The sequence below is a fragment of the Vidua chalybeata genome, chromosome 1 (assembly GCF_026979565.1).
Source record: "Vidua chalybeata isolate OUT-0048 chromosome 1, bVidCha1 merged haplotype, whole genome shotgun sequence".
In the NCBI taxonomy this organism is placed as follows: Eukaryota; Metazoa; Chordata; class Aves; order Passeriformes; family Viduidae; genus Vidua; species Vidua chalybeata.
Window position 1 is genome coordinate 152,504,383 of NC_071530.1, and position 16,355 is coordinate 152,520,737.

Genomic DNA, 16,355 nt, shown 5'->3' on the forward strand with positions numbered 1-16,355 from the left:
GGGAAGGGAAATTGGGAATGGAATCCAGGAGTGAAAATTGGAAATGGAAATCGGGAATGGAATTCAGGAATAAAAATTTGTGCTTAAAACTGGGAATGGAATCTGGAAATGGAAACTGGGAATGAAAACTGGGAATGGAAACTGGGAATGGAAACTGGGAATGAAATCTGGAAATGGAGTCTAGGATTGGAATCTCAGAATGGAATTCAGGAATGGAATTTGGGAATGAAAACTGGGAATGGAAATTGGGAATAAAAACTGGGAATGGAAATCGGGGATGGGAATTGGGAATGAAATCTGGGAGTGAAAATCGGGAATGGGATCCGGGAATGGAATCTGGGAATGGAAACTGGGAATGGAATTTGGGAATAAAAACCAGGAATGGAATTTGAGATTGGAAACTGGGATTGAAATCCAGGAATGGAATTTGGGAATGAAAACTGGGAATGGAATTTGGGAATGGAATTTGGGAATAAAAACTGGGAATGAAAATCAGGGATGGGAATTGGGAATGAAATCTGGGAGTGAAAATCGGGAATGGGATCCGGGAATGGAATCTGGGAATAAAAACTGGGAATGGAAATCAGGGATGGAAACTGGGAATGAAATCCGGGAGTGAAAATCAGGAATGGAATCTGGGAATGAAAATTGGGGGTGGAATTTGGGAAAAAAAAACCAGAATGAAATTCAGGAATGAAAACTGGGCATGGAATTTGGGAAAGGAATTTGGGAACAGAATCTGGGAATGAAATTACGGAATGCAATCCAGGAGAGAAAATAGGGAATGGCATCTGGAAATGGAAACTGGAAATCAAAACTGGGAATGGAATCCGGGAATGAAAACTGGGAATGGAATGTGGGAATGGAAATGGAAACTGGAAATAAAAACTGGGAATGGAATCCGGGAATAGATTTTGGGAATGAAAATGGGAATGAAAACCAGGAATGGAATTTGGGATTGAAATCCAGGAATGGAAACTGGGACTGAAAACAGGGAATGGAAATGGGAATGGAAATCGGGAAGTGAATTTGGGATTGAAATCTGGGAATGGAATTGGGAATGGAAATGGGAATAGAAACTGGAAATAAAAACTGGGAATGGAATCCAGGAATGGAATCTGGGAATGGAAATGGGAATGGAATTTGGGAATGAAAACCAGGAATGGAATTTGGGAATGGAAATGGGAATGAAAACCAGGAATGGAAGTGGGAATGAAAACCAGGAATGGAATTTGGGAATGGAAATGGGAATAGAAATTGGAAATAAAAACTGGGAATGGAATCCAGGAATGGAATCTGGGAATGGAAATGGGAATGGGATTTGGGAATGAAAACCAGGAATGGAATTTGGGAATGGAAATGGGAATAGAAATTGGAAATAAAAACAGGGAATGGAATTTGGGAATGGAATCTGGGAATGGAGAGTGGGAATGGAATTTGGGAATGGGATTTGGGAATGAAAACCAGGAATGGAATTTGGGAATGAAAACGAGGAATGGAATTTGGGAATGGAATTTGGGAATGAAAACCAGGAATGGAATTTGGGAATGGAATTTGGGAATGAAAACCAGGAATGGAATTTGGGAATGAAAACGAGGAATGGAATTTGGGAATGGAATTTGGGAATGAAAACCAGGAATGGAATTTGGGAATGGAATTTGGGAATGAAAACCAGGAATGGAATTTGGGAATGGAATTTGGGAATGAAAACCAGGAATGGAATTTGGGAATGGAATTTGGGAATGAAAACCAGGAATGGAATTTGGGAATGGAATTTGGGAATGAAAACCGGGAATGGAATTTGGGAATGGAAGTGGGAATGAAAACCAGGAATGGAATTTGGGAATGGAATTTGGGAATGAAAACCGGGAATGGAATTTGGGAATGGAATTTGGGAATGAAAACCAGGAATGGAATTTGGGAATGGAATTTGGGAATGAAAACCAGGAATGGAATTTGGGAATGGAATTTGGGAATGAAAACCAGGAATGGAATTTGGGAATGGAAATGGGAATGAAAACCAGGAATGGAATTTGGGAATGGAATTTGGGAATGAAAACCAGGAATGGAATTTGGGAATGGAATTTGGGAATGAAAACCAGGAATGGAATTTGGGAATGGAATTTGGGAATGAAAACCAGGAATGGAATTTGGGAATGGAATTTGGGAATGAAAACCGGGAATGGAATTTGGGAATGGAAATGGGAATGAAAACCAGGAATGGAATTTGGGAATGGAATTTGGGAATGAAAACCGGGAATGGAATTTGGGAATCCATTTCTCCAGGGGCTGGGAGTGGCGGGAATTCCCGGGAACTCACGCGGACGTGGAGCTGCTGCAGGAAGAATTCCAGCAGGGATTTGCTGATCCCGAGGCCGCGCTCCCGCTCCGGCTCCCGCGGGGAACGGATCCAGGGGCCTAAATGCTGGAACGGGGGAAAATCCTGGAATTCTGCAAGGGAATCCTGGAATTCTGGTGAGAAAATGCTGGAATTCTGCAGGGAAAATCCTGGAATTCTGCTGGGAAAATCCTGGAATTCTGCAGGGAGAATCCTGGGATTTGGGCAAGAAAATCTTGGAATTCTACAGGGAAAATGTTGGAATTCTGCAGGGAAAATCCGGGAATTCTACAGGGGAAAATCCTGGAATTCTGCAGGGAAAATCCTGGAATTCTGCAGGGAGAATCCTGGGATTTGGGCAAGAAAATCCTGGAATTCTACAGGGAAAATGTTGGAATTCTGCAGGGAAAATCCGGGAATTCTACAGGGGAAAATCCTGGAATTCTGCAGGGGAAATCCTGGGATTGCGCAGGGAAAGTGCTGGAATTCTACAAGGAAAATGCTGGGATTGTACAGGGATAAACCTGGAATTTTGGTGGGAAAATCCTGGAATTTTGGTGGGAAAATCCAGCAATTCTACAGGGATAATCCCAGAATTCTGGCAAGAAAATCTTGGAATTCTAAAGGGAAAATTCTGGGATTTTGGCAAGAAAATCTTGGAACTTTGCAGGGAAAATCCTGGAATTCTGGTGGGGAAATCCTGGAATTCTGCAGGGGAAATGCTGGGATTGAACAGGGATAAACCTGGAATTTTGGTGGGAAAATCCCAGAATTCTACAGGGATAATCCTGGAATTCTGGCAAGAAAATCCTGGAATTCTACAGGGAAAATCCTGGGATTTTGGCAAGAAAATCTTGGAACTTTGCAGGGAAAATCCTGGAATTCTGGTGGGAAAATCCCAGAATTCTACAGGGATAAACCTGGAAATCTGGCAAGAAAACTCTGGAATTCTGTAGGGAAAACCTGGAATTCTGAGGGGGAAATCCTGGAATTTTACAGGAAAAATGCTGGGATTGATTGTACAGGGAAAATCCTGGAATTTTGGCAAGAAAATCTTGGGATTCTACAGGGAAAATGCTGGAATTCTGCAGGGAAAATTCTGGAATTCTGCAGGGAAAATCTGGGAATTTTACAGGGAAAATCCTGGAATTCTGGCGGGAAAATTCTGAAATTGTACAGAGAAAATGCTGGAATTCTACAGGGAGAATCGTGGAATTCTGCAGGGAAAATCTTGGAATTCTGCAAGGAAAGTCCTGGAATATTGACAGGGAAAATCCTGGAATTCTGCAAGGAAGATGCTGGGATTGTACAAGGATATTCCCGGAATTTTGGCAGGAAAATCCAGCAATTCTGGTGGGAAAATCCCAGAATTCTACAGGGACAATCTGGGAATTCTACAGGCAAAATCCTGGAATTTTGAGGGGGAAATCCTGGAATTTTACAGGAAAAATTCTGGAATTCCACAGGGAAAATCGTGGAATTCTGGTGGGAAAATCTGGGAATTCTACAGGGAAAATCTTGGAATTCTGGCAAGAAAATCCTGGGATTTTACAGGGAAAAATCTGGAATTCTGCAGGGAAAATTCTGGAATTCTGGCGGGAAAAATCTGGGAATTCTACAGGGAAAATCCTGGAATTCTGGCGGGAAAAGCCTTGGTGGGGGGGTGGTTCCGTGGGGTTGATCCCGTTTTTCTCAGGGATGAGCCCCCAGAGCTGTTCCTTGGAATTTCCCCCTTCCCAATTTCCCATCCCCAGAATTCCCAGAACTCCCAAAATGCCCCAAATTCCCATTCCCAATCTCCCATTCCTTGGAATTCCCCCACTTCCATTCCCATTATTCCCAGAATTCCCAGAATTTCCATTCCCAGTTTTCCATCCCCATTCCCAAATTCCCAGATTTCCCAATTCCAATCCCAGTCTTTGGAATTTCTTCATTCCCCCTCCCAGAATTCCCAATATTCCCAGAATTCCCAGAATTTCCATTCCCAGAATTCCCAATATTCCCAGAATTCCCGGAATTCCCATTCCAAATTTCCCATTCCATGGAATTTTCCCATTCCCAGAATCCCCAAAATCCCCAGAATTCCCACAAGAATTCCCCAAACTCCCAAAATTTAAAAAAAAAGCCCAGAATTCCCCCCAAAATTCCTAAAATAAATCCCCAAATAATTCCCAAAATTTCCCAAATAATGCCTGGAATTCTCAAAATTCCCCAAATAATTCCCAAAATTCTCGAAATTATTCCCAAAATAATTCCCCAAACAATTCCCAAAATTCCCCAAATCATTCCCAAAATTCCCCAAAATCATTCCCCAAATCATTCCCAAAGTAATTCCCAAATTTCCCCAAAATCATTCCCCAAATAACTCCCAAAATTCCCAAAATTCCCCAAATCATTCCCAAAATTTCCCCAAAATCAATCCCCAAATCATTCCCCAAATCATTCCCAAAATTCCCCAAAATCATTCCCCAAATAATGCCCGAAATTCCCAAATTTCAAAGAAAAATTCCCAAAATACCCCAAATCATTCCCAAAATCATTCCCCAAATCATTCCCAAAGTAATTCCCAAAATTCCCCAAAATCATTCCCCAAATCATTCCCAAAGTAATTCCCAAAATTCCCCAAAATCATTCCCCAAATAATGCCCGAAATTCCGCAAATTCCCCAAATCATTCCCAAAATTGCCCAAAATAATTCCCAAAATAATTCCCAAAGTAATTCCCAAAATTCCCCAAATAATTCACAAAATTCCCCAAAATAAATCCTCAAATAATTCCCAAAATTCCCCAAAATAATTCCTGAAATAAATCCCCAAATCATTCCCAAAATTTCAAAGCAAAATTCCGCAAATTCCCCAAAATCATTCCCAAAATTCCCCAAAATCATTCCCCAAATAATTCCCAAAGTAATTCCCAAAATTCCCCAAAATCATTCCCCAAATTGCCCAAATTTCAAAGCAAAATTCCCAAAATTCCCCAAATCATTCCCAAAATTTCCCCAAATCATTCCCAAAATCATTCCCAAAATCATTCCCAAAATAATTCCCAAAATCATTCCCAAAATTCCCCAAAATCATTCCACAAATAATTCCCAAAGTAATTCTCAAAATTCCCCAAAATTATTCCCAAAATTGCCAAAATTTCAAAGCAAAATTCCCAAATTTCCCCAAATGATTCCCAAAATCCCCCCAAATCATTCTCAAAATAATTTCCATAATTCCCAAAATTCCCCAAAATAATTCCCCAAAATCATTCCCCAAATCATTCCCAAAGTAATTCCCAAAATTCCCCAAAAACGTTCCCAAAATAATTCTCAAAAAACCCCCAAATAATTCCCCAAATAATTCCTGAAATTCCCAAAATTCTCCAAAATAATTCCCAAATATAATTCCCAAAATTCCCCAAATAATTCCCAAAATTGCCCAAAATAATTCCCCAAAATCATTCCCCAAATCATTCCCAAAATAATTCCCCAAATTCCCCCAAATCATTCCACAAATAATTCCCCAATTCATTCCCAAAATTCCCCAAATTTCAAAGAAAAATTCCCAAAATTCCACAGATTTCAAAGCAAAATTCCCAAATTTCCCCAAATCATTCCCAAATTTCCCCAAATCATTCCCAAAATCCCCCCAAATCATTCCCAAAATTCCCCAAATCATTCCCCAAATTCCCCAAAATAATTCACCAAATAATTCCCAAAATTCCCCAAATAATTCCCCAAATTAAAAAAAAAAACAACCCAAAATTCCCCAAAATATTTCCCAAAACATTCCCCAAAATTCCCCCCAAAATACCCAAAATTAAAAAAAAAAATCCCCCAAATTCCCCAAATCATTCCCAAAATTTCCCCAAAATAATTCCCAAAATAATTTCCAAGACAATTCCCAGAATTCCCCAAATCATTCCCAAAATTCCCTGAATCCCCCAAAATCATTCCCCAAATCATTCCCAAAGTAATTCCCAAAATTCCCCGAAATCATTCCCCAAATAATTCCCAAAATTCCCCAAATTTCAAAGAAAAATTCCCAACATTCCCCAAATAATTCACAAAATTCCCCAAAATAAATCCTCAAATAATTCCCAAAATTCCCAAAATTCCCCCAAATAATTCCTGAAATTCCCCAAATCATTCCCAAAATTTCAAAGCAAAATTCCCTAAATTCCCCAAAATCATTCCCCAAATTCCCCAAAATCATTCCCCAAATAATTCCCAAAGTAATTCCCAAAATTCCTCAAAGTCATTCCCAAAATTGCCCAAATTTCAAAGCAAAATTCCCAAAATTCCCCAAATCATTCCCAAAATTCCCCAAATCATTCCCAAAATTGCCCAAAATAATTCCCAAAATAATTCCCAAAATAATCCCCAAAATTCCCCAAAATCATTCCCCAAATAATTCCCAAAGTAATTCTCAAAATTCCCCAAAATTATTCCCAAAATAATTCCCCAAAATTTCAAAGCAAAATTCCCAAATTTCCCCAAATGATTCCCAAAATCCCCCCAAATCATTCTCAAAATAATTTCCATAATTCCCAAAATTCCCCAAATCATTCCCAAAATTCCCCAAAATAATTCCCCAAATCATTCCCAAAATTCCCAAAATTCTCCAAAATAATTCCCAAAAATAATCCCCAAAATTCCCCAGAATCATTCCCCAAAATCATTCCCCAAATCATTCCCAAAATAATTCCCAATAATCCCCAAAAACATTCCCAAAATAATTCTCAAAAAAACCCAAAATAATTCCCCAAATAATTCCTGAAATTCCCCAAATTCTCCAAAATAATTCCCAAAAATAATCCCCAAAATTCCCCAAAATCATTCCCCAAATCATTCCCAAAGTAATTCCCAAAATTCCCCAAAATCATTCCCCAAATAATGCCCGAAATTCCCCAAATTCCCCAAATCATTCCCAAAATTGCCCAAAATAATTCCCAAAATAATTCCCAAAGTAATTCCCAAAATTCCCCAAATAATTCACAAAATTCCCCAAAATAATTCTCAAATAATTCCCAAAATTCCCAAAATTCCCCAAAATAATTCCTGAAATTCCCCAAATCATTCCCAAAATTTCAAAGCAAAATTCCCAAAATTCCCCAAAATCATTCCCAAAATCCCCCCAAATAATTCCCAAAATAATTTCCATAATTCCCAAAATTCCCCAAATCATTCCCAAAATTCTCCAAAATAATTCCCAAAAATAATCCCCAAAATTCCCCAAAAACATTCCCCAAATCATTCCCAAAATTCCCTGAATCCCCCAAAATAATTCCCCAAATCATTCCCCAAATTCCCAAAATTCCCCAAAATAATTCCCCAAAATCATTCCCCAAATCATTCCCAAAGTAATTCCCAAAATTCCCCAAATCATTCCCAAAATAATTCCCAAAATAATTCCCAAAGTAATTCCCAAAATTCCCCAAATAATTCACAAAATTCCCCAAAATCATTCCTCAAATAATTCCCAAAATTCCCAAAATTCCCCAAAATCATTCCCCAAATAATTCCCCAAATTCCCCAAATAATTCACAAAATTCCCCAAAATAATTCTCAAATAATTCCCAAAATTCCCCAAAATAATTCCTGAAATTCCCCAAATCATTCCCAAAATTTCAAAGCAAAATTCCCAAAATTCCCCAAAATCATTCCACAAATAATTCCCAAAGTAATTCCCAAAATTCCCCAAAATCATTCCCAAAATTCCACAAATTTCAAAGCAAAATTTCCAAAATTCCCCAAAATCAATCCCCAAATAATTCCCAAAGTAATTCCCAAAATTCCCCAAAATCAATCCCCAAATAATTCCCAAAGTAATTCCCAAAATTCCCCAAAATCATTCCCCAAATAATTCCCCAAATCATTCCCAAAATTCCCCAAAATCATTCCCTAATAATGCCCAAAATTCTCCAAAATTTGCCAAAATAATTACCCAAATAATTCCCCAAAATCATTCCCAAAATTCCCCAAATCATTCCCAAAATTCTCCAAAATAATTCCCCAAATCATTCCCAAAATTCCCCAAAATCATTCCCCAAATCATTCCCAAAATTCCCAAAATTCCCCAAAATCATTCCCCAAATCATTCCCAAAATAATTCCCAAAATTCCCCAAAATCATTCCCCAAATAATGCCTGACATTCCCAAAATTTGCCAAAATAATTACCCAAATAATTCCCCAAATTATTCCCAAAATTCCCCAAATCATTCCCAAAATTCCCAAAATCATTCCCCAAATAATTCCCAAAATTCCCCAAAATAATTCCCCAAATAATTCCCAAAATTCCCAAAATTCCCCAAAATCATTCCCCAAATAATTCCCCAAATCATTCCCAAAATTCCCCAAAATCATTACCCAAAATTCCCAAAATTCCCCAAAATAATTCCCCAAATAATTCCCAAAATTCCCAAAATTCCCAAAATCATTCCCCAAAATTCCCAAAATTCACCAAAATATTTCCCCAAATAATCCCCCAAATTCACCCAAAAATACCCCCAAAAAAAAAAAAATCCCCGAATTCCCCAAATCATCCCCAAATTTCCCCCAAAAATCTGAAACCATTCCCGAAATTCCGGGCAATTCCCGGAATTTTCCGGAAACTCACGGCAAAGATTTCCCGGAGGCCGTTGGGGCTGAGGCGCTTCCGGAGAATTCCCTGGAGCAGCTCCGTGAGCGCCGCCAGCGCCGCCCCGAGCAGCTCCTGGAAAAATCCCGGAATTCTGCGCTCGGAAAATTCCCGGAATTCCCAAACCCGTCCAGGGCGTCGTTAGCCCGGAAAAAATGGGAATTTTGGGGATTTTTCCCAATTTTTGGGACGAATTTTGGGGATTTATCCCAATTTTTGGGACGAATTTTGGGGATTTTTCCCGATTTTAGGGACGAATTTTGGGGATTTTTCCCAATTTTTGGGCCAATTTTTGGGATTTTTCCCGATTTTTGGGACGAATTTTTGGGATTTTTCCCAATTTTAGGGACGAATTTTGGGGATTTATCCCAATTTTTGGGCCAATTTTTGGGATTTATCCCAATTTTTGGGACGAATTTTGGGGATTTTTCCCGATTTTAGGGACGAATTTTGGGGATTTTTCCCAATTTTTGGGAGGAATTTTGGGGATTTATCCCAATTTTTGGGACGAATTTTTGGGATTTTTCCCGATTTTTGGGACGAATTTTTGGGATTTTTCCCAATTTTAGGGACGAATTTTGGGGATTTATCCCAATTTTTGGGCCAATTTTTGGGATTTTTCCCAATTTTTGGGACAAATTTTGGGGACTTTTCCCAATTTTTGGGCCAATTTTTGGGATTTTTCCCGATTTTTGGGAGGAATTTTTGGGATTTTTCCCAAATTTTTGGGACAAATTTTGGGATTTTTCCCGATTTTTGGGAGGAATTTTTGGGATTTTTCCCAAATTTTTGGGACAAATTTTGGGATTTTTCCCAATTTTTGGGATGAATTTCTGAATTTTTCCCAGTTTTGGGGTCAAATTCCTGTGAAAGAGCCCCTGAAAAATCCTGGAATTGTTTGGGAAAGGAGAAAATCCCAGAATTCTGTGCTCGGAAAATTCCCGGAATTCCCAAACCCGTCCAGGGGCGTCGTTATCCCGGAAAAAAATGGGAATTTGGGATTTTTCCCAATTTTTGGGACGAATTTTTGGGATTTTTCCCAATTTTTGGGACGAATTTTTGGGATTTTTCCCAATTTTTGGGCCAATTTTTGGGGAGTTTTCCCAATTTTTGGGCCAAATTTTTGAGATTTCTCCCAATTTTTGGGATGAATTTTTGGGATTTTTCCCAATTTTTGGGATGAATTTCGGAATTTTTCCCAGTTTTGGGGTCAAATTCCTGTGAAAGAGCCCCTGAAAATTCCTGGAATTGTTTGGGAAAGGAGAAAATCCCGGAATTCTGTGCTCAGAAAATTCCCGGAATTCCCAAACCCGTCCAAGGGCGTCGTTATCCCGGAAGAAATGGGAATTTGGGGATTTTTCCCAATTTTTGGGCCAATTTTTGGGATTTTTCCTGATTTTTGGGACGAATTTTTGGGATTCTTCCCAATTTTAGGGACGAATTTTGGGGATTTTTCCCGATTTTTGGGAGGAATTTTGGGGATTTTTCCCAAATTTTTGTGCCGAATTTTTGGGATTTTTCCCAAGTTTTGGGATGAATTTTGGGGATTTTTCCCAATTTTTGGGACGAATTTTTGGGATTTTTCCTGATTTTAGGGACGAATTTTGGGGATTTTTCCCAAATTTTTGGGAGAAATTTTGGGATTTTTCCCAATTTTTGGGTCAAATTCCTGTGAAAGAGCCCCTGAAAAAATCCTGGAATTTTTTCGGAAAGGAGAAAATCCCGGAATTCTGCGCTCGGAAAATTCCCGGAATTCCCAAACCCGTCCCGGGGCGTCGTTAGCCCGGAAAAAATGGGAATTTTTGGGATTTATCCCAATTTTTGGGAGGAATTTTTGGGATTTTTCCCAATTTTTGGGACGAATTTTTGGGATTTTTCCCAATTTTTGGGACGAATTTTTGGGATTTTCCCGATTTTTGGGAGGAATTTTGGGGATTTTTCCCAATTTTTGGGACGAATTTTGGGATTTTTCCCAATTTTTGGGACGAATTTTTTGGGATTTTTTCCCAATTTTTGGGACGAATTTTGGGGATTTTTCCCAATTTTTGGGAGGAATTTTTGGGACTTTTCCCAATTTTAGGGACGAATTTTGGGGATTTTTCCCAATTTTTGGGCCAATTTTTGGGATTTTTCCCAATTTTTGGGACGAATTTTTGGGATTTTTCCCAATTTTAGGGATGAATTTTGGGGATTTTTCCCAATTTTTGGGACAAATTTTGGGATTTTTCCCAATTTTTGGGCCGAATTTTTGGGATTTTTCCCAATTTTTGGGACGAATTTTTGGGATTTATCCCAATTTTTGGGACGAATTTTGGGATTTTTCCCAATTTTTGGGTCAAATTCCTTTGAAAGAACCCCTGAAAATTCCTGGAATTGTTTGGGAAAGGAGAAAATCCCGGAATTCTGCGCTCGGAAAAATTCCCGGAATTCCCAAACCCGTCCAAGGGCGTCGTTATCCCGGAAAAAAAATGGGAATTTGGGGATTTTTCCCAATTTTTGGGCCAATTTTTGGGATTTTTCCTGATTTTTGGGACGAATTTTTGGGATTTTTCCCAATTTTTGGGACGAAGTTTGGGGATTCTTCCCAATTTTAGGGACGAATTTTGGGGATTTTTCCCGATTTTTGGGAGGAATTTTGGGGATTTTTCCCAAATTTTTGTGCCGAATTTTTGGGATTTTTCCCAATTTTTGGGATGAATTTTGGGGATTTTTCCCAATTTTTGGGACGAATTTTTGGGATTTTTCCTGATTTTAGGGACGAATTTTGGGGATTTTTCCCAAATTTTTGGGAGAAATTTTGGGATTTTTCCCAATTTTTGGGTCAAATTCCTGTGAAAGAGCCCCTGAAAAAATCCTGGAATTTTTTCGGAAAGGAGAAAATCCCGGAATTCTGCGCTCGGAAAATTCCCGGAATTCCCAAACCCGTCCCGGGGCGTCGTTAGCCCGGAAAAAATGGGAATTTTTGGGATTTATCCCAATTTTTGGGAGGAATTTTTGGGATTTTTCCCAATTTTTGGGACGAATTTTTGGGATTTTTCCCAATTTTTGGGACGAATTTTTGGGATTTTCCCGATTTTTGGGAGGAATTTTGGGGATTTTTCCCAATTTTTGGGACGAATTTTGGGATTTTTCCCAATTTTTGGGACGAATTTTTTGGGATTTTTTCCCAATTTTTGGGACGAATTTTGGGGATTTTTCCCAATTTTTGGGAGGAATTTTTGGGACTTTTCCCAATTTTAGGGACGAATTTTGGGGATTTTTCCCAATTTTTGGGCCAATTTTTGGGATTTTTCCCAATTTTTGGGACGAATTTTTGGGATTTTTCCCAATTTTAGGGATGAATTTTGGGGATTTTTCCCAATTTTTGGGACAAATTTTGGGATTTTTCCCAATTTTTGGGCCGAATTTTTGGGATTTTTCCCAATTTTTGGGACGAATTTTTGGGATTTATCCCAATTTTTGGGACGAATTTTGGGATTTTTCCCAATTTTTGGGTCAAATTCCTTTGAAAGAACCCCTGAAAATTCCTGGAATTGTTTGGGAAAGGAGAAAATCCCGGAATTCTGCGCTCGGAAAAATTCCCGGAATTCCCAAACCCGTCCAAGGGCGTCGTTATCCCGGAAAAAAAATGGGAATTTGGGGATTTTTCCCAATTTTTGGGCCAATTTTTGGGATTTTTCCTGATTTTTGGGACGAATTTTTGGGATTTTTCCCAATTTTTGGGACGAAGTTTGGGGATTCTTCCCAATTTTAGGGACGAATTTTGGGGATTTTTCCCGATTTTTGGGAGGAATTTTGGGGATTTTTCCCAAATTTTTGGGCCGAATTTTGGGGATTTTTCCCAATTTTTGGGATGAATTTTGGGGATTTTTCCCAATTTTTGGGACGAATTTTTGGGATTTTTCCTGATTTTAGGGACGAATTTTGGGGATTTTTCCCAAATTTTTGGGAGAAATTTTGGGATTTTTCCCAATTTTTGGGTCAAATTCCTGTGAAAGAGCCCCTGAAAAAATCCTGGAATTTTTTCGGAAAGGAGAAAATCCCGGAATTCTGCGCTCGGAAAATTCCCGGAATTCCCAAACCCCTCCCAGGGCGTCGTTAGCCCGGAAAAAATGGGAATTTGGGGAGTTTTCCCAATTTTTGGGCCAATTTTGGGGGATTTTTCCCAATTTTTGGGACGAATTTTTGGGATTTTTCCAATTTTTGGGTTGAATTCCATTCCAAGAGCCCCTGAAAAATCCTGGAATTGTTTGGGAAAGAGAAAATCCTGGAATTTTGGCTCGGAAAAATCCCTGGAATTCCCAAACCCCTCCCAGGGCGTCGTTATCCTGGAAAAAATGGAAATTTGGGGATTTTTCCTGATTTTTGGGTCGAATTTCTTTGAAAGAGCCCCTGAAAAATCCTGGAATTGTTTGGGAAAGGAGAAAATCCCGGAATTCTGCGCTCGGAAAATTCCCGGAATTCCCAAACCCGTCCAGGGGCGTCGTTATCCCGGAAAAAATGGGAAATTGGGGAGTTTTCCCAATTTTTGGGCCAATTTTTGGGATTTTTCCCAATTTTTGGGACGAATTTTTGGGATTTTTCCCAATTTTTGGGACGAATTTTTGGGATTTTTCCTGATTTTAGGGATGAATTTTGGGGATTTTTCCCAAATTTTTGGGACAAATTTTGGGATTTTTCCCAATTTTTGGGTCAAATTCCTGTGAAAGAGCCCCTGAAAATTCCTGGAATTGTTTGGGAAAGGAGAAAATCCCGGAATTCTGCGCTCGGAAAAATTCCCGGAATTCCCAAACCCCTCCCAGGGCGTCGTTAGCCCGGAAAAAATGGGAATTTGGGGAGTTTTCCCAATTTTTGGGCCAATTTTTGGGGGATTTTTCCCGAGTTTTGGGATGAATTTATGGGATTTTTCCCAATTTTTGGGACGAATTTTTGGGATTTTTCCAATTTTTGGGTTGGATTCCCTTCAAAGAGCCCCTGAAAAATCCTGGAATTGTTTGGGAAAGAGAAAATCCTGGAATTTTGGCTCGGAAAAATCCCTGGAATTCCCAAACCCCTCCCAGGGCGTCGTTATCCTGGAAAAAATGGAAATTTGGGGATTTTTCCTGATTTTTGGGTCGAATTCCTGTGAAAGAGCCCCTGAAAAATCCTGGAATTTTTTCGGAAAGGAGAAAATCCCGGAATTCTGCGCTCGGAAAATTCCCGGAATTCCCAAACCCGTCCAGGGGCGTCGTTATCCCGGAAAAAATGGGAATTTGGGGAGTTTTCCCAATTTTTGGGACGAATTTTTGGGGATTTTTCCCAATTTCTGGGTTGAATTCCTTTGAAAGAACCCCTGAAAAATCCTGGAATTGTTTGGGAGAGGAGAAAATCCCGGAATTTTGGGCTTGGAAAAATCCCTGGAATTCCTAACCCGTGCAAGAGCATCGTTATCCCAGAAAAAATGGGAATTTGGGATTTTTCCCAGGTTTTGGGCCAAATATTTGGGCTTGGAAAAAATTGGGGAATGGGAAAAAAATGGGAATGGGAATGGAATATTGGGAATGGGAAAATGGGGAAAGTGGTAAAAATGGGAAAAATGGGGAAAATGGGAATTGTGGGAAAAAGGGAAGAATGGGAAAAAGGGAATGGGAAAAATGGGAATAATGGGAATAATGGGAAATTTGGAATGGGAATAATGGGAATAATGGGAAATGGGAAAAATGGGAAAATGGGAAAAGGGGAATGGGAAAATTTGGAAAAATTTGGAAAAATGGGAATTACGATAATAACGGGAAATTGGGAATGGGAATTAATGGGGAAATGGGAAAATGGGGAAATTGGAAATGGGGAAATTGGAAATGGGGAAAATGGGAAAAATGGGAAAAATGGAAAAGTGGGGAAAAAATGGGGAAATGGGGAAAATGGGGGAAATGGGAAAATTTGGAAAAATGGGAATTAAGAGAATAAGGGGAAATTGGGAATGGGAATAATGGGAATATTTAGAAAAATGGGAATTAAGGGAATAACAGGAAATTGGGAATGGGAATAATGGGGGAAATGGGAAGAACGGGAATGGGAAATGGGAAATGGGAAAAATGGGAAAAGTCAGAAAAATTGGAAGAATTGGAAAAATAATGGGAATGGGAATGGAAAATGGGAATTGGAAAAACGGGGAAATGGGAATTAAGGGAATAATGGGAAAAGCGGGAAAATGGGAATGGGAAAGGGAATGGGAAATGGAAAAAAATAATGGGAATTGGAATGGAAATTTGGGAATGGGGAAAATGGGAAAATTTGGGAAAATGGGAATTAAGAGAATAAGGGGAAATTTGGAATGGGAATAATGGGGAAATGGGAAGAATGGGAATGGGAAATGAGAAAAAATGGGAAAAGTGGGAAAAGTGGGAATAATGGGGAAATGGGAAAATGGGAAAAATGGGAAAATGGGAAAAATTGAAATGGGAATGGAAAATTGGGAATGGGAAAAATGGGAAAATGGGAAAATGGGAAAAATGGGAAAAGGGGAATGGGAAAATTTGGAAAAATGGGAAAATTTGGAAAAATGGGAATTAAGATAATAACGGGAAATTGGGAATGGGATTAATGGGGAAATGGGAAATGGGGAAAATGGGAAAATTGGAAAAAGGGAATGGGAAAAAATGGGGGGAATGGGGAAATTTGGAAAAATGGGAATTAAGGGAATAACAAGAAATTGGGAATAATGGGAATAATGGGAAAATTGGGAATAATGAGAAAAATTGTAATAATGGGAAAAATGGGAAAAATGGGAATGGAAATGGAAAGTTGGGAGTGGAACTAAGAAGAATAATGGGAATAATGGGAATGGGAAATTGGAAAGGGGAAAAATGGGAAAAATTGGGAAAATGGGAATTAAGGGAATAAAGGGAAATTGGGAATGGGAAAAATGGGAATAATGGGAATGGAAATGGAAAATTGGTAGTGGGACTGAAAAGAATAATGGGAATAATGGGAATGGGAAATTAATGGAAAGGGGGAAAATGGGAAAAATTGGGAAAATGGGAATTAAGAGAGGAATGGAACTGGGAAATTGGGAATGGGAATAACAGGGAAGGAAATGGGAAAGGAAAAGGGAACCATGGGATTGATGGGAATAATGGGATGGAAATGGGGAATTCCCACTTTTCCCACAGGATCTGGGGCTGGAATTCCCAGAAATTCCAGAGCTGCTCCATCCCAGGAAGGAGCCGGAATATCGGGATCATTCCATGGGAATAATTGGGATGGGAATTGAGGTTTTTTTTTTTTCCCAGAATTCCCTTTTTTTTCTCCAAAATTCCCATGGAATTCCCAGAAAATCCAGGGATGCCCCATCCCAGCAAGGACCCGGAATATCGGGATCATCCTATGGGAATAATCAGGATGGGAATTGAGG

At 39.2% G+C, this 16,355-nt stretch overlaps 1 protein-coding gene across 1 annotated transcript in view; it reads right to left on the reverse strand.

Annotated features, from left to right (window-relative positions):
• Window positions 1–16,355, reverse strand: part of MROH1 (maestro heat like repeat family member 1) — a 120,628-nt gene that overhangs the window by 52,266 nt on the left and 52,007 nt on the right. The window contains exons 14-15 of the mRNA XM_053945932.1: window positions 8,942–9,037; window positions 2,321–2,425 (exon numbers count right to left, since the gene is read on the reverse strand). Of these exons, the coding sequence (XP_053801907.1) occupies window positions 2,321–2,425; window positions 8,942–9,037 (201 nt within the window). The remainder of the gene's footprint in view (window positions 1–2,320; window positions 2,426–8,941; window positions 9,038–16,355) is intronic.